At 39.8% G+C, this 24,199-nt stretch overlaps 1 protein-coding gene across 4 annotated transcripts in view; it reads right to left on the reverse strand.

The window, feature by feature from the left end:
• tnpo1 (transportin 1) overlaps window positions 1–24,199 on the reverse strand; it is a 133,295-nt gene that overhangs the window by 76,073 nt on the left and 33,023 nt on the right. For 2 of the 4 annotated variants that reach the window (XM_052019137.1, XM_052019136.1), the window contains exons 1-4: window positions 23,766–23,870; window positions 18,762–18,875; window positions 18,018–18,093; window positions 2,025–2,174 (exon numbers count right to left, since the gene is read on the reverse strand). In XM_052019137.1, coding sequence (XP_051875097.1) covers window positions 2,025–2,174; window positions 18,018–18,093; window positions 18,762–18,875; window positions 23,766–23,813 — 388 coding nt within the window. In that variant the 5' untranslated portion in view covers window positions 23,814–23,870. Of the gene's footprint in view, window positions 1–2,024; window positions 2,175–18,017; window positions 18,094–18,761; window positions 18,876–19,037; window positions 19,178–23,765; window positions 23,871–24,199 lie in introns of those variants that run through there. The other 2 variants (XM_052019138.1, XM_052019139.1) reach the window with 2 other exon arrangements.

The raw sequence follows: 24,199 nt of genomic DNA on the forward strand, positions 1-24,199 counted from the left end.
TTTCCACTACTTTTCAAAAAGTAGTATTCCACATCATAATACAGTGCAAAAAAAACTCATCTTCCCTTTAAGAGGAGACAGAAAGCAGGAAGCCACAGGTCAGTCAACTTAACATCTCTCATTAGGGGAAGGTTGGAAGCCGGTAAAGATGGTATAGCAGGGCACTTAGAAAATAAAAATCACAGTAACCAGGTGAAGTCAACATGGTTTGTGAGAAGGAAAACATAATTGATCAATTTATTGGCAAACTGTGAAGTAGTAATATATGGTGTGGAAAGAAGTGAACTGGTGGACATAATATATTTAGATTTCCAGAAGGCATGTGATAAGGTGCCACAACAAAGATTTAACAGAAAATAAAACCTTGTAATGTGAAAGTGACCATTTGGCAAGAAAACTAATAAAGCACACTATCCAAGTGATGAGAGATCGCAGCGACACAGAGGGATCTGGGTATCCTAGGGCATGACTTAAATAAAAAAGCTAGCAAGTAATTAGAAGTCACAGCATGCTTTTAATTCATGGTGAACAGAACATAAAAATAGGGAAGTTATTTGTCGATTACGTAGGGCATTGGTGAGACCAAATCTGAAGTACTGGGTACAGTTTTGGTCTCCTCATTTAAGGAAGGATGTTAATGCACTGGAAGCAGAATGAACAGAGGTGAGACGGATATTTATGAGGATATTTCTCCCCCGGAGGAAACACAAGATACACCAATATACATTCAATGGATGTAGACAAATGGACCCAACAATTAAAATACACACAATACTGTGAAGATAAAAATAAATGTAAACCGAATATTGGCTCAGCAACCGAATACTGTACAGCTTGAGCTGGGACTATTAACTGAGCCGAAATAGACTTAAAATTCTGGAGGCTTCTTGGACCGGGGAATCAATTTCAAGGGTTATGAATTTAAAATGGGATTTAAAGAATTAAAAGTATTTCTTAAAATAAGAGCTGTTGCCAGCATGCAAGACTTTGTTAAAGAATGCCAGTGAGCTAGAGATCACCATCTTTTAAAGGGCAATTGGATACATTTCAAGCAGCAGAAAATACAGAGCTCCAGAGAGAAACAATGCGAAACTGCTGGTGTTGCGAAACTGTTAGATACCTTGGAAGCAGGTGGGACGGGATGCAAGAGAAGGGGCTCCTTCCATACTATAGCCTGTGGTTCTACCTAGCAACCACCAGTAGCCTACCATAAAACTCCGATAATCCACTATTCAATTGTTCAGAAATCCCAACATTCAGCTTTTGGCTGAGGCCCCATTTTCTGCATCCCCTGGAATATTTATTATACCATTGCCTAACAACTAGAAATGATGAATTAAAAGTGTATTGGAGTATTAACAGGAATAACATCCTATAGCCTGGAAAATCTGATAAACTGACACTTAAGTCCCAATGGTGCCAGATTATCAGAGCTTTACCGTACCTACAATATCTGGAGCGTATTAATAGATAACTCACACAGTTGAAGGAAACAGGTAAAGGCATTTTGCAAAATGAGTAATGATTAGTTTAGTAAACATCTTAAAAACCTGCATTATGCTCAATTATGAGGAATTGGGCTTACCCCATTTACTGTTAATAAATCACCTGGAAGGTAGAACTTAAAATAGGATCAAATGCTTCTTTTTGAAGCAATGAATTCAGTGGCATTAAAAGATAAAAATCTTGTTTATTTTGTACAAGTAACTTCCACTAAAAATTAGAGCTGAAATTAAGTTTAAGATTTCTCATATGCAGAGTACTCACAAGGGTACTATGAAATACAGCAGCTGAAAACTCAAACATTCCTGTTCTGGATCAGGCAAACGACAAAGGGCACCTGAATTGCATAGGATCTACAAAAGCATTTAAAACTCATTACATTAGGAAAAGTACCAATTAATCACCATCTATTTGGATCCAGAGAGAGTTGTTTTCTTGAAGGAACAATACCTAATTTCCACAATATTCCTTTCAATAAAATGTCATTAATCAGAAGGCCATAGCACTGTATGGTGACTTACCAACTGTGGCTCTTATTAAGGGTGAAGAATCACCAATGTTTCTCAGGCACTCATTTTTAATGAAGTCAGTCACCCCATTTGGAAAGTTGTGTAAATGTGCTTTCACATTATTCTTCAAAATCAAACCACTCAGGGATCGTGTGGGCTCATCTGTAATGGAACATATTGTATATAATTTTAAAAAAAATTAGCACTAGTGCATTTATACTGTGCATTGTATTTTAAACTCAGAGCTAGAAACAATACCAAACGAAAGAGAGAGAAATCCATTTATATGGTGCCTTTCACGTCATCATGACAACCAAAGCACTTTAATCTAAATCGAGTACTTCATGCAATCACTATTGTGTTATGCAAGTTCAACACAGACAGCATTGGAGGTCAGGACTGAATGTGGGTCGCTGGAGTTGTGCAACAGCAATGAGATCACCTCTAATTCTTCTAAACTCAAGTATTTGCACAGTCTGCTTAACCTCTCCTCATAGGACAAAACTCTAATCCCAGAAATCAACCTGGACATCCTTTCCTGGGAAGAGAGACCAGATCAGCACACAATATTTTGTGTGTTGTCTCACCAGGGCCCCATATCATTCCACTAGGATCTCATCATTCTTATACTCAAGTCAGAGTCAGAGGGAAGTTTTTCACCCAGAGAGTGGTTGGTGCATGGAATGCACTGCCTGGGGTGGTGGTGGAGGCTGATATGTTGTTCAAGTTCAAGAGATTGTTAGATAAGCATATGGAGGAATTTAAAATAGAGGGATATGTGGGAGGAAGGGGTTAGTTGGTCTTAGGTGTGGATTGAAGGTCGGCACAACATGGTGGGCCGAAGGGCCTGTATTTTGCTGGATTGTTCTATGGTTTCTATGTTCTGAGTCCTCTTGGAATAAAAGAGGACATACCATTTGCCTTCCTAACCTAGGTCTTGTTGCCTGCAGGGCTGGACTGCTTCATTTGCTCAAATGTGAGTAGAACAGAATACTGTACATCAGCTTATGTCCTCACTTCTGACCTTATCCTGGAAGGCCATTGATGAACCAGCTAAAGATAGTTGAGCCTAAGACCCCACCCACTCTTAGGAAGTTCTGCCTTCCTGGGACTAAGATGAATGACCTCCAATAACCATAACCATCTTCTGTTAGGCAGGGTATGACTCAAACCATTGGAGTTTACCACAGCTGCTCAATGACATCAGTCATCCTCTGATGCATGACCGATGCAGTCACTCTCATCTCACTATTCTGTATTTAAACTAAGGATGTGATGATGTCCAGAGCTGAGAGGTAGGCATTGGAGAACTGTTTACTGGTGATTAAAATCCTGCTTGATAAACCTGTCAACAACATCTTTCATCACTTGGCTGATGATAGAGGCTGGACAAAGAGGGCAGTAATTAGCTGGATTTGTCCTGCATTTGGTGAACTAGACATAACTGCAAAATTCTGCACAATGTCAGGAAGAGGTCAATACATTGCAACAGTTTGGCTAAAGGAGCAGCAAGGTGAGTGCAGGCCTTTACAGCAGAAACCAGGATGATATCCAGAGGGCAAAGGTTTAAAGATTAACAGGGAGGCGATTTAAGGAAAAAGATTTTCCATCCATATGGTGGGCAAAATCTGAAAAAACACTACCTGATGGGATAGTGGAGGCAGGTATGCTTGCAACATTATATAGATGAGCAACTGAAACCTATGACATGAAAGAGTATGGGCTAAGTGCTGGACTCTACGATCATCTCATTTCTTAACTATCAGGGTAAAATCTTGAAATTCTCTCTCCAACACCATCATCTTCTTTCCCCCCCCAACAGAAAGCTGGTGCCAAAGACAAAATAGCAAATTATCTACTAATTCTACACCCCACCATCCTATCATGCATCGATAGGGCTTTGTCTTAGAGGATTCAGATGACTTCAAGGAGGAAGTTTTTCCCAGGGATCCATAAAAACAGTAGCAAATGACCAAAATTACAGGACAATTCTTTATATTGTTAATTTGTGCAATTAACACAATAATTCATCCAACTTTACCTTCAGGACCCAAGTTCTATAACCACATAATAAGGATGAGTATAGCTTTTTTTTTAAATCTGTCTTAACAGCACCCAACATTTCTTATGCTCATCCCCATCACTTTCCTCGTTTGCCCTCACATCAAGCACAAGGACTCATTTCTTTCTCATGCCAAACACACTTCATTTTTTCAAACTCACATACAATTATATGTATAACTTCTCCAATTAACCCTTCCTCATTGTAGTACACAGTTCACTTTTGTCACCCCTCATTTCTCAAACACTCCATCTTCCCATCGTACGTAAAGGACCCACTTCCCCTTTCAACACCACTTCCTCAAATCTCATTCTCTAACAGACATTCTGTAAATAAAAAGTATATAAAATGGACAGCAACTGGGTTTGAAATTGGTTCAGGGATAGCAAGCAGAGAGAAATAAACATATGCTTTGCTGACTATAAATGTGCATTGGGGACCCCCAAGGTAGGATCATTGTTATCTTACATACAAATGACCTGGACTTAAGTTTAAGGACAATTTCATGAAGAGAAATTATTTCATAAAGTTATTAAGATTTGTAATCCACTACCATGGGTGGGGAACCAGATTAGACAAGAGGTAATAGCACATGTATTCACAGAATACAATAGCACAGAAAGGATCTAATCTGTTTTTTTTGGGGGGGGGGGGGGGGGGGGGGAAGATGGTTAAGAGGGTAGAAAGTGAGGACTCATGGATTGCTTTCAATTAACCATCACAAGAGGTGGCTGAATGACTTATTTTATAATGCAACACTATACCAGAATAACCACTGATATAAAAAAAATCTTTCTCATTGGGTCAAACTGGTACTGATCTTAGGAAACAATTAACAAGAGGCACTACTCTGGGACAGAAATGACCCCTTCAAAGCAGTGCAGGGGTTGATTTCTCCACAGTTTAATAAATAACAAAGCAGAGAAAGAAAAATAGATGGCAAACAATAAGGAAAAGGGGAGTTAGCTGAGATGGGTATGATTAGGGACGACGAGAAAAATGGTATAAATGTTTAGGATTATATCAATTTTAAACAAGGAGAAGGGATGGTTGACCTTCCCAAGGAAGAAACTGTACTGGGGATGAAAATGGATAATGGAATGAAAATCTGTAATGTCACAGACGTACATGACTTGCACACAGTGCACAATACCCTGGGGAAGATCAAGGCAACTACAGTAGTTTTACCATAATTTTTTCAAGAGGTAGCAGAGGTATCTGATGATCTGATTGCAAGTCTTTGATGTTTCCAATGATATCTGTGCTCCTTGAGAGAAGTCATTTAACTGGCTCGTATTAGCAAGTTGAGTACTCAGTTTATTTGCTAAGCAAAGTGACAGGCTTTTTTTTTAGCTGTAGCTTCACTCTCTGAAAATAGCCTTTCACAGATGGGTTTCCACACTTCTAGAGGTAACAATTATTTTATTTAACTTGCAATGCTACTGCTGAAGTCAATGCTAAAGTATATAGCCGCTCTGATGTATAAACATACAATTGACAGACATTCTGATAATAAAAGATAGGCTCAATCCTTGCTAAAATGGCTTTTGACCAGACCTCTTTCTTTCAGACCAATTCAGACCATTTAGAAGACTGTGTAAGAATGCTCAATGTGAAGGAAACTACTCAATGGGTGTACATAAAAGTCAAATTGGTGGATAATCTGTAATAAATTATTGAGGGATTAAGTTATAGGGAGAGGTTGGACTGTCTCGGACTTTATTCCTTGGAGCATAGGAGACTGAGAGACTTTTTTCCAGGGTTGGGTAATCAAGAACCAGAAGGCATAGATTTAAGGTGAGAGGGGAAAGATTTAATAGGAAATTGAGGTGCAACTTTTCTGTTTTAAAGGGCGGTATCTATGTGGAATGAACTGTCAGAAGAAGTGGTTGAGGCAGGTACAATAACAACTTTTAAAAGACAGTTGGACAGGTACATGGATTGTAAAGGTTTAGAAGGTTATGGGCCAGACACAGGCAATGGGACTAGCCTGGATGGAGCATCCTGGTTGGCATGGACCAGTTGGGCCAAAGGGCCTATTTCCATACTGTACAACTACCTATGACTCTAAATAAAAGCTTCATTAAAACTACTGCAAAACCCAGAAACACAAGGATCTTCTTTAGATCACTCCAATACCTTCATTCAGGTGGCTAGGACTGCACTTGCAAAGTTCCATTCTCAGTTATCCAGTCATAGCTGAAGCATCATTTTCAATGTCCAAAATGATATGGCACATCCACCAAGGATCTATCCCTGCTTCTCAATAACAGCAAACCACCATATACCCCCTCTCTAAAAAAAATTTCTCATCTATAAAATGCTACTTGATGAAAAACAAGCTCTAGCCACTGTGCTTCAAACTCCAGCCACTCGATCATCCCAGAATTTAGTTGCTTCAACAATGTGCTTTTGAATAACATTGCTGATATTTTCTACTAAACATTGGCTATGCCCAAATCCAAACCTGTGGTGCCTTGACTCTTTCAGCATCTCTAAATGCAAGGTAGCCAATAATGGGTGAGACATTTCCAACTAAATATTTGGAAGGCTGAAGCTATCGTCTTCAGTTCCAATCACGACCATTAACACTATCCATCTCCTTGGCAACTGGAAGTCTGTTCACAACCTTAATGTCATATGTTAGAGGAATGAGCTTTAAATAACATGTACCCATCTGCACTAAAAATGGCTATTTTTACTATCATGCCATGGTCCATTTCAATCGCTGCCTTGGTTCCTGCCACAAAATGCTATTCCATTCCATCTCCAGACTTGACTATTCCAAATTTAATTTCTCCACCACTAGCAACAATGCCTTCAGTACAAGACGAAGGTCTGGAATCCCAACCCCAAAATATTCTGAACAGCTGAATCTTCTTTTTCCTCTAAGACACTCCTAAACACCTACCATTTGACCAAGGTTTTGAACATCACCTCTATTATCACACATGACTTAGTGATGAATTTTACTTGATTATGCTCGTGTGAAATGCTTGAACTGCTTTGTTATGACAATTCATTTTATACAAAAACAATCCCATCATTGCACATTAAAAAAGAATGTTGTATACCCAAAGTCAAAATACTGATTTGAAACATTAAATACACTCCAAAAAAGTTTAATCAAAATCAAGTTTTTGTTTCAAAAGAGAAAAGATAAAGAAAGATTTAAAAGTCCAGCAAGAAACTAAATGTTATATCAGATAACTGCAAAAGAAAAGACAAGTGCAAGCACATTGGATGTTGCTGTCATAAGAACAAAAGAAATAGGAGCAGGAGTAGATCATCTGGCCTGTCGAGCCTGGTCCGTCATTCAATAATGTCATGGCTGATTTGGCCATGGACTCAGATCCACCTACTTGCCTTTTCCCATAACCCTCAAATTCCCCTACTATGCAAAAATCTGTGTCTTAAACATATTTAATGAGGTAGCCTCTGATGCTTCCCCAGGCAGAGAATTCTACAGATTCACTACTCTAGGAAAAGCAGTTTCTCCTCATCTCCATCCTAAATCTACTCCCCCAAATCTTGAGGCGATGCCCCCTAGTTCTGGTCTCACCTAGCAGTGGAAGCAACCTTCCTGCCTCTATTTTATCTATCCCTTTCCTAATTTAGTGTGTTTCTGGAAGATCCCCTCTCATTCTTCTGAATTCCAGCGAGTATAGTCCAAGGCGATTCAATCTCTCCTCATAAGCTAACCCCCTCATTTCCAGAATCAACCTGGTGAATCTCCTCTGCCCTGCCTCCAAAGTCAGCATATCCTTCAAGTAAACTGCATGCAGTACTCCAGGTGCAGCCTCACCAGTACCCTGTACTGTTGAAGCATAACCTCCCTGCTCTTAAATTCAATCCCTCTAGCAATGAAAGACAACATTCCATTTGCCTTCTTGATAACCTATTGCACCTGCAAAGCAATCTTTTGCGATTCATGCACAAGCACTCCCAAGTTCCCCTGCACAACAGCGTGCTGTAATCTTTCATCATTTAAATAATAATCTGATCTTCTATTTTTCCTTCCAAAGTGGATGACCTCACATTTACCAACATTGTACTCCATCTGCGAGATCCTTGCCCACTCACTTAACCTATATCTCTCTGCAGACTCTCCACATCACCTGCGCAATTTGCTTTTCCACTAAATTTAGTGTCATCAGCAAATTTGGAAACGTTACACTCGGTCCCCTCTTCCAAACCGTTAATGTATATCATGAACAGTTGCAGGCCCAGCAATGACCTCTGCAGCACCCTGCTCACCACTGATTGCCAACCAGAGAAACACCACTTATCCCTACTCTCTGCCTTCTATTGGTTTAACCAATCCTCTATCCATGCTAATACATTATCCCCAACTCCATGCATCCTTATCTTATGGATGTCTTTTATGCAGCATCTTATCGAACACCTTCTGGAAATCAAGTCCCATCTACCTTTGATTGCAATGACTGTTTCTAAAACCAACACTGTATACTTGTACTTGTGTACTGATTACAGTGTACTTGTAATCAAGTACACAAAAACCTTTTGTAAAAAGTCACAGCTGATTTTTCCTCTATCCTTTCCCAAAAACAGATCAGTAAATTACAGTGCCACAGCTTCCAATATGAATTAACTTACTGGAAGTCCCCAATCTGTACTTCTAAGTATGAGATAGGAAAAATATCACAATTTGGAAGGTAAAAGGTAGAAAGAGAGCAAACATAGCCATGGCCTATAGAACTTCCACACTATGAGAGTTCACGACCAGAAGAAACAACTGCTGACTTTCTGTCTGGAGAACCATGCCAGACAAAGTAGCTCCCCAAAATTCTTATTTTTCCAGGTAGGGTCATCAGATTATTCAATCATTGCAACTGCACTGCCAAACGTTCAGTCCACATAAAAACAGTTATTTCAACATAAACCAAGAAATAGGGAATACAACATAAATAAGATTAAGTTCTGGACATACAGCACAAACCTAAACTAAGAATCCAGAGGCACAAGATAAAATGCACTAAAGTTGCAAAGAAATCTGATTTTAGTTTACAAAAGTCTGAAATTACATTTTCAAAAAGGTAGTTTCAGTAACTGACTATGAACCACCATTGTCATAATATCTATCTGGTTCACTGGTATCCTACAGGAGAGTAAAATTACCATCTTTGCTTAATCTGCATTCATAGCCGTGGCAGACTCTTCATTGTTCTCTGAAATGGCCTAACAAGTCAATGAGTTATATCAAAAACCACTATGCTAAGACACAGCAATAAAAGCAGATGGAGCACGTGTCTTCAACCTAGGTACCAAAATTGAACACAGCAAATTTGTTCCCAGCATTGTCTATCTTGCAAAGATTTCCTCACAAACACATCTAAGTTGGAAAGATGTCCCATAGATAAATTAGTCTACAGCCTGAGGTACTGAATATTAAAGCAGCATACCTTACAGAAAGCATGCCAGACTCCATCATTATACCTTAGCACATCCTATTCTACCAGCAAGACAACCCCACTAGGAAGAGCAAACCTGAAAGTCCTCAACTTTGGCTCCAGAAATAGGTTCATGGTATCAGGTCAAAAAGGGCAAGAACAATTATTCTTCCCCCGCAGCCCACCCACTGTCATCCCTCAGTTGATGAAACTGCACGTGTCTAAACTGAACAATACTCAGAATAAAACAGAATAGCCAAGGGCACAGAATATACTGTGGATGGCAACTTCAATATCCAGTCATTGTTCAGCTGCACTACCTAGTAGAGTTCTGAAGAAAATTGCTGCCCGACTATATTGATGGCAAGCAGTGGTGGAATTAAGGCGAGGGGTAAACTAATGTGACCACACCCTTATCATACTGTATGGCACTACCACTGCAATTCCTAACTCTGAATTTCTAGTCCCAGAAAATCCATGACTCTACAATTTACATCAAGTAAGGGAATTACACTGATTCAATGAGTGCAGAAGGGCATGCCAAGAGCAACACCACAAACAAGGATCCAACTAGAGTTGCATAATAGGTATAACAAGCATGCTAAAGAGCAGAAGCAGCATGCCACAGAGTAAAAAAAAATGAGCTGTTGGAGGAACTCAGTGGGTCAGGCAGCATCTGGAGGGAAATGGGCAGTTGATGTTTCATTTGGACTGGTCAACAGTATTATCAAAGCAGTCATTACTCATCAATAAGTTGCTCACTGAAGCTCAGTCTGGGTTTTGGCAGGACCAACTAATCCTCCACTGATCACAGCCTGCAAACCTGAGAAGGAACAATTTATTCTCATTCCTTGTTTTCTACCCAATAACCAATCCATCACCTCACCCCTACCCCCAAACTGCAAGTGCTCCAATATCATGTGGGAACTTTACAAAAGCCACTCAAAAATCCAAATAACCCACAGCTGCCTGTTTCACCATTTCTATTCAATTTGTCATAAACTTAAGACTCCAATAGGTTATTCAAACATGATTTTTTCTTTATAAATCAATTACGACTTTGTTCAATCCTATTATTCTCTTAAGGTATTCTGCTCTTACATCCATTGTTATTGTTTCCAGCATTTTTCCTAAAACTAGTATTAGGTTAACATATCAGTAGATCCCTGCTAAATCTCTTCCTCATTTCTTAAGTATTGGGGCCACAGGAATAATCCCAAAATCTACAGAACCTTGGAAGGTAACCAGACCACTCACCATCTCTATCAAACCTCTGGGATGTGGGATTTATGAGTTTTCAAGCTCACCAATATCTTTTTGACTAATACTTAGTTCCTTCAGTTCCATTCTCTTTCCACAGATACTGGATGCTGCTGGTCCTGCTGAGTGCTGAAAGCAATTTTGTTTTTTTTTGATTTCAGCTCAGTTAGCTGTGGTTGCTAGGTTACCTATAAACACCATTTGAGAAGAGTGCCCCATGTGGGATCCTTCATTAGTTTTCTCATGGCAACCTTTATTTTGAAAACAGGCTGCTGGAGGTAACACAGTAGATTCAATGGTGCTAAGGCCAGCAGTTATCAGTATCAATCAGTGCAGATGACTTGGGCATCCTTGTGGTCTCTTGCTAGGATATCTGTATAATGTAACAGGGGCTAGTGCCTAGATCAGGGATGTTTCCTCTTAACAAAACAGGGTGCAGGTTACAACAGGACCACTTGCCAAGCAGTGTGTCAGGAAGAAGTCTCCATTGGAATTTGCTTTCCATATTCCATCCTTGCCAATCATGCCTTGCTGGAGTATTCATCTTAACCAATCCAGGAACTGAAGTTACCATGGGACCAACATCTCCCTCTCTGGAATGTGCACCAGGAAAATTTCAAGTTTGGAGGTCACCCTTGGTCATATCTGCAGGATTGGGGCATATCTATTGATAACTGCAGTGTGCAAGGCACTGATCCATCAGATTAGTTCATTCTTTTCAGCCAAAGATATCCTTTCAAGATGGTATTCTTCTTCTGGTTTGCCCTTGCAGAGGTTACATCCAGCATCTTGTTCTTTGACTGTCTTCTCCTGCTTGATGTGTCTCATTCAGGGTGGCAACCTCGATGCTAAAGAATCTGAGGCAACAAGCTATTGCAATGGAGTGGTGGTCAGTTTGCCATTGGACTCAAGTTCCAGGTCATGAACTTCATATTGTGGGGTGGATACTAGTATATGTTTTAACGTGAAAAACCCATGACACAGCAGCTACCACATGAATGTTATACTACTTGGTCTTGATGCACAGCAAGTGGATCCAAAATGACTGGAGACCAGACTCTGCTGCATCTCATTCAACGCATACAAAAAGGTGGACAAGCACTTGAATGCCTTACAGCATTCCCTCTCTCACACAAACACACACACAGGCTCAGACAGATGTTTTTGCCCAGTACTTATTCTTCATTTTCCTATTCACCAACCTCCAGGAAGAGAGCCAATAAGTGTTTGATAGAGGGGTGATGGGTGTGATGGAACATTTGATAGAGGAGGTCATGGGTGTGATGGAACATTTAAAGGGGAAAGAGATTCTGGGTGGGAAGAACTGACCCCTCCCACTCAATTCTGCCCACTCAGAATTTCTTCCCCTTGAAATGTTCCATTCAATCTCCCCATGAAACCCTTATACAACCCCCCACACCCCTCCCTTCCCTGACCCTGCCACTTCTACCCTTCCTTCATTCAGGCACTTTTTCCTTTCTCTTTTCTCTAACCCTTTTCTCTCCATCCTTTGCACCTTCTCCCTTGCCCACCCCATCCTCACTTCCAAAATCTCCAAACCTTCCCTTACTATTCAGGTCTGAAACGCCATGCTTACAGACACATGCATCATCACCAACTGACACTTCCACAGCAACAGGATTTGAGGTACAGGCAGCTGATAGCGACGGCTGAATCACTGGCAGTATTCAGGAATGTTGCTGAGTTCATGTAGAGGGAGGACCAGTTTGTGGTGATTCCCCTCTCCCACTTCATTCTCCCTGTTCCCTCGTAAACCCTTCCTCCTTCCACCATAATGTAACTTTACATTGCATCATGTAAAACACCCATAATTTTATTGCCTCTTTAATAATATATGTGTGACTTGGTAGCTAAAAACTTAATATAGTATTTAGAGTATAGATCCATCACACCTACCAAGCCTATCCTAGTCATCTCCAATCAATGTAATTTTTGTCCCTGGCATGCTGATCTGGAACAGTCCCATAGTACAATAAGATAGACTCTTGACCTCAATCTACCTTGTTATGGCCTTTGCACCTTATTGTCTGCCTGCACTGCATTTTATCTGTAACTGCATTGTTATTGATCTCCAGTTTCTCCTGAATACCCTCTAAGATTTACTAGTAGTCATCCTGTACATATGGTTCCAGGTCTAAGTCTCCCTCCATGTGGGGAGGAGAGAAAAGAATCCCATTCACTCACATGATTGGTATATCTCTCAAGTCTAATATTTTTGTAACACTCTAGTTCCTTATATTATAAAAGGAACACAAGTATTAAAAATGGGATCTGATCAAGATTCTAATAATATTTAACACAATTCTACTTCAGTTCAATCTCTAAAAGCACTACTACTGTTCAAAGTCAAAGCATTGTACAGCACAGAAATGAGCCCTTCTGCCTACTATGTCCATGCCAACCTTTTTGCCCATCTACACTAATCTTATTTGCCTGCACTTGGACCATGTTTCTAGGCCTTACACAGTTAAGTGTCCGTCTAAATGACTCTTAAATGTAGTAAGTGTATCTGATTCCACCTCCTCTGGCAGGTTAATAACCTTTTTATTTATAAAAAGCTTATTAACATGCATCCTTTAAACCTGCCAGTTTTATTTACCATGCTCCCTTTAAGATCACCAGGGCCCCACTTTCCACACTCCCTTTAAATGTAGCATGTTTGCTGTATTAACATCTTTAGAAAAAAGTAAATTAAGTAGGCTGGGGTATTAATTGAAATAACATACGATAGTGCAGAGAGTCTGACAGCCTGGCATCACCAAAGTCCTGAATTTGCCAGATTAACGGAGTTATTATTCTATTATGAAAATGTACTTTTGATCCAGCTGAAAGACAACAACTCACCTTTTGCCTGCTTCTTCATCTGCTTATCTGAGTCATGTGGCCACTATTCTGTTCCTAATCAGTCATTTTAAAATTCCAAGTAGATTTCATTTACTACATTCTTACTGAGCCCACTACTTCAAAGAATTCAGTAAGATTATCAGTAAAACAAGATTAGCATTCCCTTTTGAAATGAAAACATTAAGTGCTGGAAAAACTTAGGCAGCATCTGTGGAAAGAGAAACAATTGACATTTCTGGTCAAACACTTCATCAGAACTAAGGGAGAAAGCAAGCTAGATTAAGTGGCAAAGAAAGTGGGGAGGGCAACAGGTTGAAATGTAGCTATATTAGCTTTGTTTCAGATTTCCAGCATTGTGTTTTTTTGGAATATAACAGAAGATATTATAAATATTCAGCAGATTGTGCAGCATCTGTGGAAGCAGAAACAGTTGAACTTTCAGGTCAATTAGCTTTCTTCAGTTTTGATAAAAGGTTATCGAATTGAAAGGAAACTGTTGTTTCACCCTCACTCCCAAGAGACAATCTGCAGCATTTTGTTTTGACTTTTATTCTTGTTGGCTGGTAATTGTCTATCATCTTGCAAAGTGTCTATTTCTTTGGTTACAATGTTCAAGGACTTGAGGGGTAAGGGAGATTGGAGAGCTAAAATGCTGGTAGGTTTAAAGGAGCAGAGGGCATACACACAGAGAATGAAGTAGAGCAAAAAAGGAATCTCCTGGATGCAAAGGGAATGATGGGAGATAAAAAGGAAGCTTAAAAAAGGATGAGAATTTAGGTGTAGGCCTAGGGTCTGGGAAAGGAGAACCTGGAACGTTTTGCCCAATAGAGACTGAACTAGATAGTGTCAACTTTTATCACAATCCTTATAATTTCACTTATACCATTTCACTTTCAATAGCAGGATACTATGCATCAATACAGGGGCAGTCAGCACTCGTCACATTCTTAAATCTCCAGCGTAATTCAATGATATGCATTCACAGGAACTCTCTGACTTCAACGTTCCCAGTTCTCCAAAATATCACTCTCATACTAGGAGGAAGACTGCAAGCAAACAAGTTATTCAAGGAGGTACATACCACTCAAACCTTGCCATTGTGTCATCATCTTCTTAGCCTACCAGCTGCACGTCTTGCACATTACCTTTTATGAGTCTTAGCCATGTCAAGACACAACACAGGAAATCATGTAGCAAGTGCATCTGGCATCAGCCACCATTTGCCTGTCTGAAGTCATCCTCTAGGTTGCCAGTGGAATTTTTTTTATTTTTAAAGAGAGTTTAAGCAAACTGCATACTCACAGCCCTAGTTCTCTCAATTCTACAACATTCTCCAGGGCCCTGCCATTCACTGTGCATGTCCCTCTCTGCTTTAACTTCCCAAAATGCATCACTTTGCACATTTCAGAGTTAAATTCCATCTGCTCTTGGGGCCCATTTTCCCAGTCGATCTAGATCCTGTTATAGTCTGCTTGCTTAGAAGACACACACATATTAACCATACAAAAAAAAATGCTCAGACACAAGAAATTCATATGTATTTAATTTTTTAAAAACCACTGCATTTGTCTGCAATCCACTGTCCCAACAAATATATTCTTCAAGGACTCCTGGAAGAGGCAAAAGCAGAGGAAAACAAAAGGGGGTCCCAGGAAATAAGAAAATGCTCTTCCTCAAAATTAATGCAGAATTTCAATGCCCAAATTAATTTCTGCAGAACCATTGTCTTGGAGAAAGTCAAAGAAATAGAGCACAGAAACATGCCCTTTGGTCGAGTCCATCATCCACCCATTTACACTAATCCTTTTTTTAAAATATTCTCCCCACATTCTCATCAACTCTCCCCAGATTCCACCACTCACATACATGCTAGGGGCAATTAAATGGCGAATTAACCTACTAACCTGATTGACAGAAAGATTCAGAAGTGAGGGTGCAAGAAACAGGGGTATGGCTTTAAACAAGCTAGGGTGATTACAAAATAATGAGCAGTTAGGTCAGCTAAGAACAGATTCTGCTGGTGCTTAATGCGATTCAGCTTGATCTGATGGTGCTTAATGTGATTCAGTTAGATCTAATGGTGAATGGATAAACAACCCATTGGATTCATTCGCGTCTGTCCCTCAAACAGAGATGAAGGCTATATCAGATAAATGATTGGAGTATGTAATATTTTTATGGGAACTAGTGCACCAAAAGTTGGATCCAATAGTAGATCAGTTACTGCTGGAATGTCACAAATTAAGAACCAAAGATTAAACAGTCAAGGTTATTAAACAGCCAACAGCTCTATGCAAATTGGAAAAGGGCTGTCCAGGGAGGTGGGCACAGGAGGAAGCAGAGTTAGGAAAAGGAGTATTTTTGTGGAGAGCATTATAAGGAAGTGATCAAAGATGGTCTAAGGTGCAGACCATACAGATAACTTGGACAAGTTTATGAGGTGATCAAAAACGGGAATTGGGGGTTTACACAGAAGTGCAGGTTGAAAGAATATAGAAAACTAATGTGTTTTGGATGAAGCAAAGTGGATTGAAATGGTCAAAAATAGGAAGTTGTTTGGTGCAACTGCTGAGATAGGAAAGCAGTGAAGTTATCTTCGCAAGTCATTTTTTTTTTAAACTGGAGTGGTACAGAATAACATTTTTTTTTAGAAAGAGTGTGGCACAAGTTGAGGTGCTTGAAAGTATCTTGCACCCAAGCGTAATTTGGTGTTGAGAGCCTTATCGCCAATCTAAATGCAGCAATTGGTGGCACGTACACCAAATGGGAGAGGCTAGGTGCCATCACCCACAATCCAGATTTCTGTCGATGCCATGATTTCTAAGCAATTATCACAATAATTTCATTATTAGCATAGGCATTATTCATTAAGTGAACAGACATCTCAGAGGGAGATGCAGAGAGGCATGATGATCAACGGCCCACTACTAAAATCTACATAGTGGGGCAAATTGGACAGGAAGGAGACTGGCAACATCAGACCTCTCTGCATGTTTGCTGGGCAGGAAGGCAAGTGAAAGTGTACATTGGGTCAGTCAGGGTTGCTGCTCAAAATACCTAAATGGGTCATTCAGAGGATGCTAATAATGTCATGGAGGAATGGCAGGAGAGTACACAGTACAACTGGAATGGATTTTGGAAAGGGATCCCAAAAGGGGCAAAATGAAGTAAGATATCACACAGAAAACTTGGGAGTGGTACAGAAAATGAAAGAAAGTAAACAAAAATCACGAAGTGGTAGAGTCAGCAGGTCAAAAGCAGCAACTGAAACATAGATAGGATTTGTACACAAGTTACATGGGTATAGTTATGTAGAAAATAATGCAAAACACAAAATGCCTGCTTCTAAACTTCTCTTAGTTTCAGCACAAAATACATAAGCAACTTGAGAAAATCAAACTGCAGATGCTGAAGATCTGAAATTAAAAAAAAGGAAGAGCAGGAAACAGATTAGGCAACATCTATGGAAAGAAAAACATGTTTAATATTTCAGTTTGAAGACCTTTGTCAGAACATGGACAAAGCAAGTTCATTTCAAGATGCAGAGGGTGGAGGGAAGGACAGGACAAACAAAAGAATTTCTGATAGGGTGAGAACAGGGTTGCCATGGAAATAAGCTGCTGAAATAGTTAACTGGCAGACAGAAATTAAAACTTGTTTACTATCTTTCCCACTTCTGGCAAAGAATCTTCTACCTGAAACATTAACTGTTTGTCTTTCCACCGATATTTCCTGACCCACCCAGTATTTCCAGCATTTTCTATTTTTACACAGGCAATTTAAACTTGCATTGAGTGAGGACTGCTTTTAACATTCAAGAGCAATTAGGCACACTTTCCCTGACTTCAATCAAATTAAACATTAAGTTATGTGACACTATCATTCAGAGTAGATTTGATGGCAGTAATGTCTTAACTGATATGACTGCAGTAACAAGTTTGCCAAAATCTAAAACAGACCAAATCAATTTAAGCCATTACTCTCCTTCAAACATTCAATTACAAAAATTACAAATGATTATCTGAATCCAGGTATCCCTCAAGATCTAATGTCAAAAGTTCTGCTCCTACTTCTGTACAGTTACTATAATTTTGAACTCAATTTTACTTTTAATCTATTTGGTTGTATAAACTCATGAATAAATTTAGATGCATTACTGAAAGCTAAGGCCAGGGATGATGCAAGATGCATAGATATCAGCAAATTATAAGTCACATCAATGATGATTATGAAGTGCCTCAATAATGCTGTGAGAGCTGGGAAAAGGCATGCAAGAAGTTTCAAACTTTGGATTTGGAATAGATCTGCAAAGTTTAAACTACCATCATATTATGTAATTATATACACTATGTGTTAGATTTTGTTTTATAATCTTGTTATTCATGTAGCCAAACCCAATGCACCTACCTTCTGATTTCAACTTTGTAAGAACAAAAATCAGATAGTTATTGAAGTCTGGATATTGATTAAGTTGCTCCAGTTTCTTTACGAGAAACGCTAAGGAAACATTTTGCAACTGAAGACCGTTTTAAATAAAACGTCACAGTTTTCAGACAAAAATAGTAAAAATAAACTTAATTACTCAGAATGCGTTTTCAAATTGTTTTTAGCAGTTTATGAAATTCACTGCAATAAATAGTATCCAAATTGGACGAGTCGATAACGTCGCCGTTGTAATTGGAGGAACGTATTACAATATTCACCTCCCCCATCAGCCAATTTATACAACGTGAGACGCATGGCGATGGTGTTGAGCATACCATTCGAGTTGAAGCACCATTAAAAAAAATCAAGATTCTGAAAACTGAATACGCCATAGGCTTAGCGTTCAGCATTATGGCCGCAGGCTGCATCGATAATAAAACCAGTTGAAAAGAAACGAAACCTTCAAATGCATTCACGAATATTTCAATTTAGAATAATTAAGCAGACGTTACCCACAGAGGGGGAGGGGGCTGGGGGCTCGAGGAGAAAAGTGTCTCTCGGCCTCTCCACCTCAGGCAGAACCCTAAATTGTTTCATTCCCATTCTTCACATTTCAAACATAGCAGAAAGGAACATTACTCAGCCGAGCACATTTCGATGAACGATTTTCAGAAAAAAAAAGTCAGGTGGGCCACATTACCGAACCTGCGGCTTTACAAAGGATACTTGCTGAACAGATCTCTGGATGGCGGTGTCTGGAGACTGCGATTCCTTTAGTAGTTGTAGAATCTGTTGGAGCCCTTGCTCGTCGGGTTTCCACTCGTACTCCATCTTGGTTTGCTGCAATGAGAGAGAGACAGGAGAGAGACTCACACAAGAGTCGGGTCAAACGCCACCACTTACCACAGATTCAGCACATACCGTTCACCATTAACAGATCTTCTTAGACCGCAAAGCAAAATTAAAATCCACATTCTAAAATTATGACAAACCTAAACGCACCAAATTGTGTTTTTTTTTAATCCTCCGTCAGTCAAACGTGACAACAATCGGTCTAACACCGCACTGCCAAGGCCTAAAACGACAGACTCATGGCGAATTTGCAATCCAGTCAGACAACAGAACTGCAAGACTCGCTCTTCCCTGGGTCCTAATGCGCAACGGGTCACACGTCCAATACCAAACTTGCCAATCACGTTTTCTGGGTCCTAAAAGGAAATAACTTCTACTGTCTGCTTTTAAGAACGTAAATTATTTTACAAACCAACCACAGAAAAATCTTTATGAACACGCAAGATTTTTTGATAGCATTTGTTTCCATGTTTGTAAACGTAAAAAACTGTTTTGATTTTAAGGACACAAAAGGCACAGAAATAACTAGACAATTCTAACAACATCAGTAACCATTTGGGCCCCAACATCATAAATGTATTAACACACAAAAGTATAAATTAGATATTTTCTCTGCACTCTTTCCTCCTCATGCTTGGGTTAGGATTACACCCACAGCTTTCAAATTGCTTTAAATCACAGAATTCTACATTCAACATAGCCTGCTTGTACCAGTTCTCCAGCCTTACTTTCTTCCCTTTTCATCAATTCTTTTTTACTTTTCATAATGCTTTTTAAACACTATCATATACTGACGATCACTACTTACTGTGTGCCAGTCCAGGTCTTATTAATCCTCTACAATCAATGTCTTCATTATTTTGGTAAAGGTACTGTGTCACTAATTCACTGACTAATAATCACTCAATTTTGATTGCGTGATTTTCCGGTAAGGAGTCCCAATTTATTCAGTCTTCCTATATGTAGCCTTTTACTTCCAGTTATCACCTTAGCATATCAGTTATATACTCTCCATTATATTGATAGCCTTTGTAAAGTGTGGTTTCAAGGCACCCTAATAAAACAGAAGTCAATGAGTAAAGGGAAAATACTCCAGTGATGGGAGTCATAACTCTCATAAAGGAAAATGGTTGTGATTGGTGGAGTTCAGTCAACCCAGCCCTGGGACACAAGAACACAACTAGTGCACAAGAAAATAGCAGGGGTAGGCACTTCACCCCTCAAGCCTGCCCTACCATTAAGTATGATCATGGCTCATCTCCCCCAGGCCTCAAATCCTCTTTTCTGCCAGTTCCCCATAGATCTTTCACAAATTTATCTACATCCGCATTAACTATTTCAAATGATTTTACCTCCACACCCCTCTGGGGTAGAGATTCCAGATCTGGGGTAGGAGAAATTTCTACGCACCTCAGTTATCTTGTAACCATGTCACCTCATTCGAGACAACTTAGTGGAATGGTGTCATGAAAACAACCTTTCCCTCAATGTCAACAGAACAAAAGAGCTGGTCATTGACTTCAGGAGAGGGGGCAGTGTACATGCACCTGTCTACATCAATGATGCTGAGGTTGAGAGGGTTGAGAGCTTCAAGTTCCTGGGAGTGAACATCACCAACAGCCTGTCCTGGTCAAGTCACATAGATGCCACAGCCAAGAATGCTCACCAGCACCTCTGCTTCCTCAGGAGGCTAAAGAAATTTGGTTTGTCCCCTTTGACTCTCACCAACTTTTACCGATGCACCATAGAAAGCATCCTATCTGGATGCATCACGGCTTGGTACGGCAACTGCTCTGCCCAGGACTGCAAGAAGCTGCAAAGAGTTGTGGACACAGCCCAGCGCATCACAGACAACAGCCTCCCCTCCTTGGACTCTGTCTTTATCTCTCGTTGTCTTGGTGAAGCAGCCAGCATAATCAAAGACCCCTCCCACCCAGGACATTCTCTCTTCTCCCATCGGGTAGAAGATACAGGAGCCTGTGGGCATGTACCACCAGACTTAAGGACAGCTTCTACCCCACTGTCATAAGACTATTGAACGGTTCCCTTATACAATGAATGGACTATGACCTCACGATCTACCTTGTTGTGACCTTGCACCTTATTGCACTGCACTTTCTCTGTAGCTGTAACACTTTCCTCTGTAGCTGTGACACTCTCCTCTGTAGCTGTGACACTCTCCTCTGTAGCTGTGACACTCTCCTCTGTACTGTAATTGTTTTTACCTGTACTACATCAATGCACTCTGTACTAACTCAATGTAACTGCACTGTATAATGAATTGACCTGTAACATCAGTTTGCAAGACAAGTTTTTCACTGTACCTCGGTACAAATGACAATAATAAACTAATACCAATAGCAAAAAGATTCAAATTCTACCCTATCCTGCCCCCAATATGTTTCAATAAGATCACCCCTCAATCTTCTCAACTCCAAAGAGTACAGATCCAACCCCTAACCTCTCTTGAAAAGACAATCCTTTCATCCCAAGAATTAGACTAGTGAATCTCCTTTGACTGCCTTGAATGCTTCTATACCCTTTCTTCGAATAAGGGGGCCAAACTATGCACAATATTCAAGTTCACAATTTTCAAATCAAGATACCCTACAAAATTCCAACCTCTTGGCAATAAAGGACAATATGCTGTTTGTCTTCTTAATTCCTTGCTTCACTCGCCTGCTAATTCATGCACAAGAACATCTAGATCCCTCTACACATCACTCATTTGCTATCTCTATCCATTTGAATAATAATCTGCCTTTTCATTCCTCTTACCGAAGTGCACGACCTCACACTTACCCACATTAAACTCCATTTGCCAAGCTTTTGCCCATTCACTCAATCTATATCCATATCCTATTGCAGAGTCACAATAACTTCAAAGCAACACGCCCTTGCACCGAGTTTGTGTCATCAGCTTACATTCTACCCATTCCTCTAGGTCATTAATATACATAGTAAATAATTGAGGGCCAAGAACTGTTCACTGGGATATGCAACTAGTTACATCTATTCAACCTGAAAAAGACCCACTTATTCCAACTCTCTGTCCTCTACATGACAACTAATTTTCAATCCATGCTAACACTTCCTGTAGCCCCATGAGCTTGTGCATCAGCCTCTTATGTGACATCTTGTCAAATGCCTTTTGGAAAGATAAAACATATCTACAAGCTTCTCTCTATCAATTCTGCTTGTTACATCCTCAAAAAAAAAACAAGCAAATTTGTCACACACGATTTATCTTTTGTAAAACCATGTTCATGGGTTAATTATATTAAGCTTTCCTAAATGATTATTGACTTGATTGTCCTAAGTGATTATTTGATTATTGACTTCAGCATCTTGCTGAAAATAGATGCTAAATTAACTGGCCTATAGATTCCAGCCTTTTGTGTTCTCTTCTTGAACAAGGGAATCACATTTGTTGCTTTCCAATCCACAGGTACCCTCCCAGAACTCAGTGAGCTTGCAAGACTTCAACTAATAGGTCCAGTATCTCCACAGCCACTTCCTTTAAAACCCTTGGGTGCAGGCTATTGGGTCTTAGCAACCAGTCTGCTTTGAGTCCCATGAATTTTTCAGATAGGTTGTCCTTCATGATTGGGATTTTTACAATTCTTCCATGCTATTTGAAACTAGCCCCTCTATTATCTTTGGGAAAGTCCTCCACATTTATGCAAAATTTGGTTCAACATACCTGCCATTTTCATGTTTCCCCTTATTAATCCTCCAGCCTCATTCTATAGAGGTCCCACACTTACCTTAGCCACTCTCTTCCTTTTAATGAATCCATAGAAATCTTATGGTTTGTTTTGGTATTGTATACAAATTTTGTCTCAAAATCAATTTGCTTCTTCCTTCTGAGCTTTTCAGTCTTTTGCTACTGGTTCCTAAAAAATTCTCATACTTCTAGTCTAACACTAGCCCTTGCCCCCATGTATGCCCTAGTTTTTGATTTAACAAATTCCTTGACCTCCTTTATTAACCACAAATGGTTCCTCTTTCTCATGGAATCCCTCTTTCTAATTGGGATAACTTTTTGCGGAGCATTATGAACTAGCTGTTTAAATATCTGCCACTGTTCATGTACCAACCTCTCTCTTAATTACCCAGTCCTAGATAACACCGTGTCTAGACAATTCCATCTTCATAAAATTGTAATTGGCCTTATTTAAATAGAGGACACTTGCCTTGGACCCGTGGTTTTCACCCTCACACTGTATCTGGAATCCTACCATGCTGTGGTCACAATTTTCTTGCATCTTGGATTAATCCTTCCTCATTACAGATAACCAAATCTAAAATAGCCTGTTCCAAGTAGATTTTGTAACATACTGCTCTAAGAAGCCATCCCTGAAGCACGCCACAATTTTTCTACAATACCCTTGCCAGTTTAATTTGACCAATGAATACACAAATAAAATATATCTTGATAGTTGCAGTTTCCTTCATACAAACCTTTGATATTTCCACATTTATGCTTTCCCCTATCAAAAGGGCCACACTTTGAAGGCTATTGATTACTCCCACCTTTATCTCCTTTTCCTTGCTATTCATTATTTCCACCCAAACCGATTCCACATCACTACCCACTGTATCTATATCAGGACTCAGCACAGCTCAGATACCCTCCTTGATCAACAGCACTACCTCTCCTCCTTTCCATTTTAGAGGATTGTATAACTTGGTATATTGACCATCCACTCCTGGTCATCATCCAACCATATTTCTATGCTACATCATACTCATGTTACAATTTGTGCCATCAATTCATCTATCTTGTTGCAAATGCTAGATGCATTCAAATAAATAGCCTTATGTTTAATTTTTTTAAAGTTTTTATTTAGCCCAGATTCACTTTCTGCTACATACCTTTGTTGATATTTTCTGCCCCACTTTGACTGTTGTTCTAGCTCTCATTGTCCTGTCACCGCAACTCTCTTCTTCTAGCTACTTTAACGCCCCTTCTCCAACCATATCTATGTGATTAAAAAGAGAAACAGAATTTCTTCATCTCTCATCATTGGTGCTGCCTAATCCACTGAGTGTTTCCAGCTTTTTGTTTTACTTCCCCAGGAAATGAAGCAGTTCATAAACTGTATGCAGCAAGCCACGGCACGAAAGATTTATGCCAAAAAAGTGTTAAGCAATGACCATCTCTAATAAGACGGTCCACCACCCTTGACATTGCCCTGACCCAGTCCACCACCATCGACATCCTGGTGACATCACTGAACAGAAACTTAATTAGACCAGCCACCTAAATACCACGGCTACAAAAGCAGGTGAAAGACTGGGTATCCTGT

Source organism: Pristis pectinata, chromosome 7, assembly GCF_009764475.1.
Source record: "Pristis pectinata isolate sPriPec2 chromosome 7, sPriPec2.1.pri, whole genome shotgun sequence".
Lineage (NCBI taxonomy): Eukaryota > Metazoa > Chordata > Chondrichthyes > Rhinopristiformes > Pristidae > Pristis > Pristis pectinata.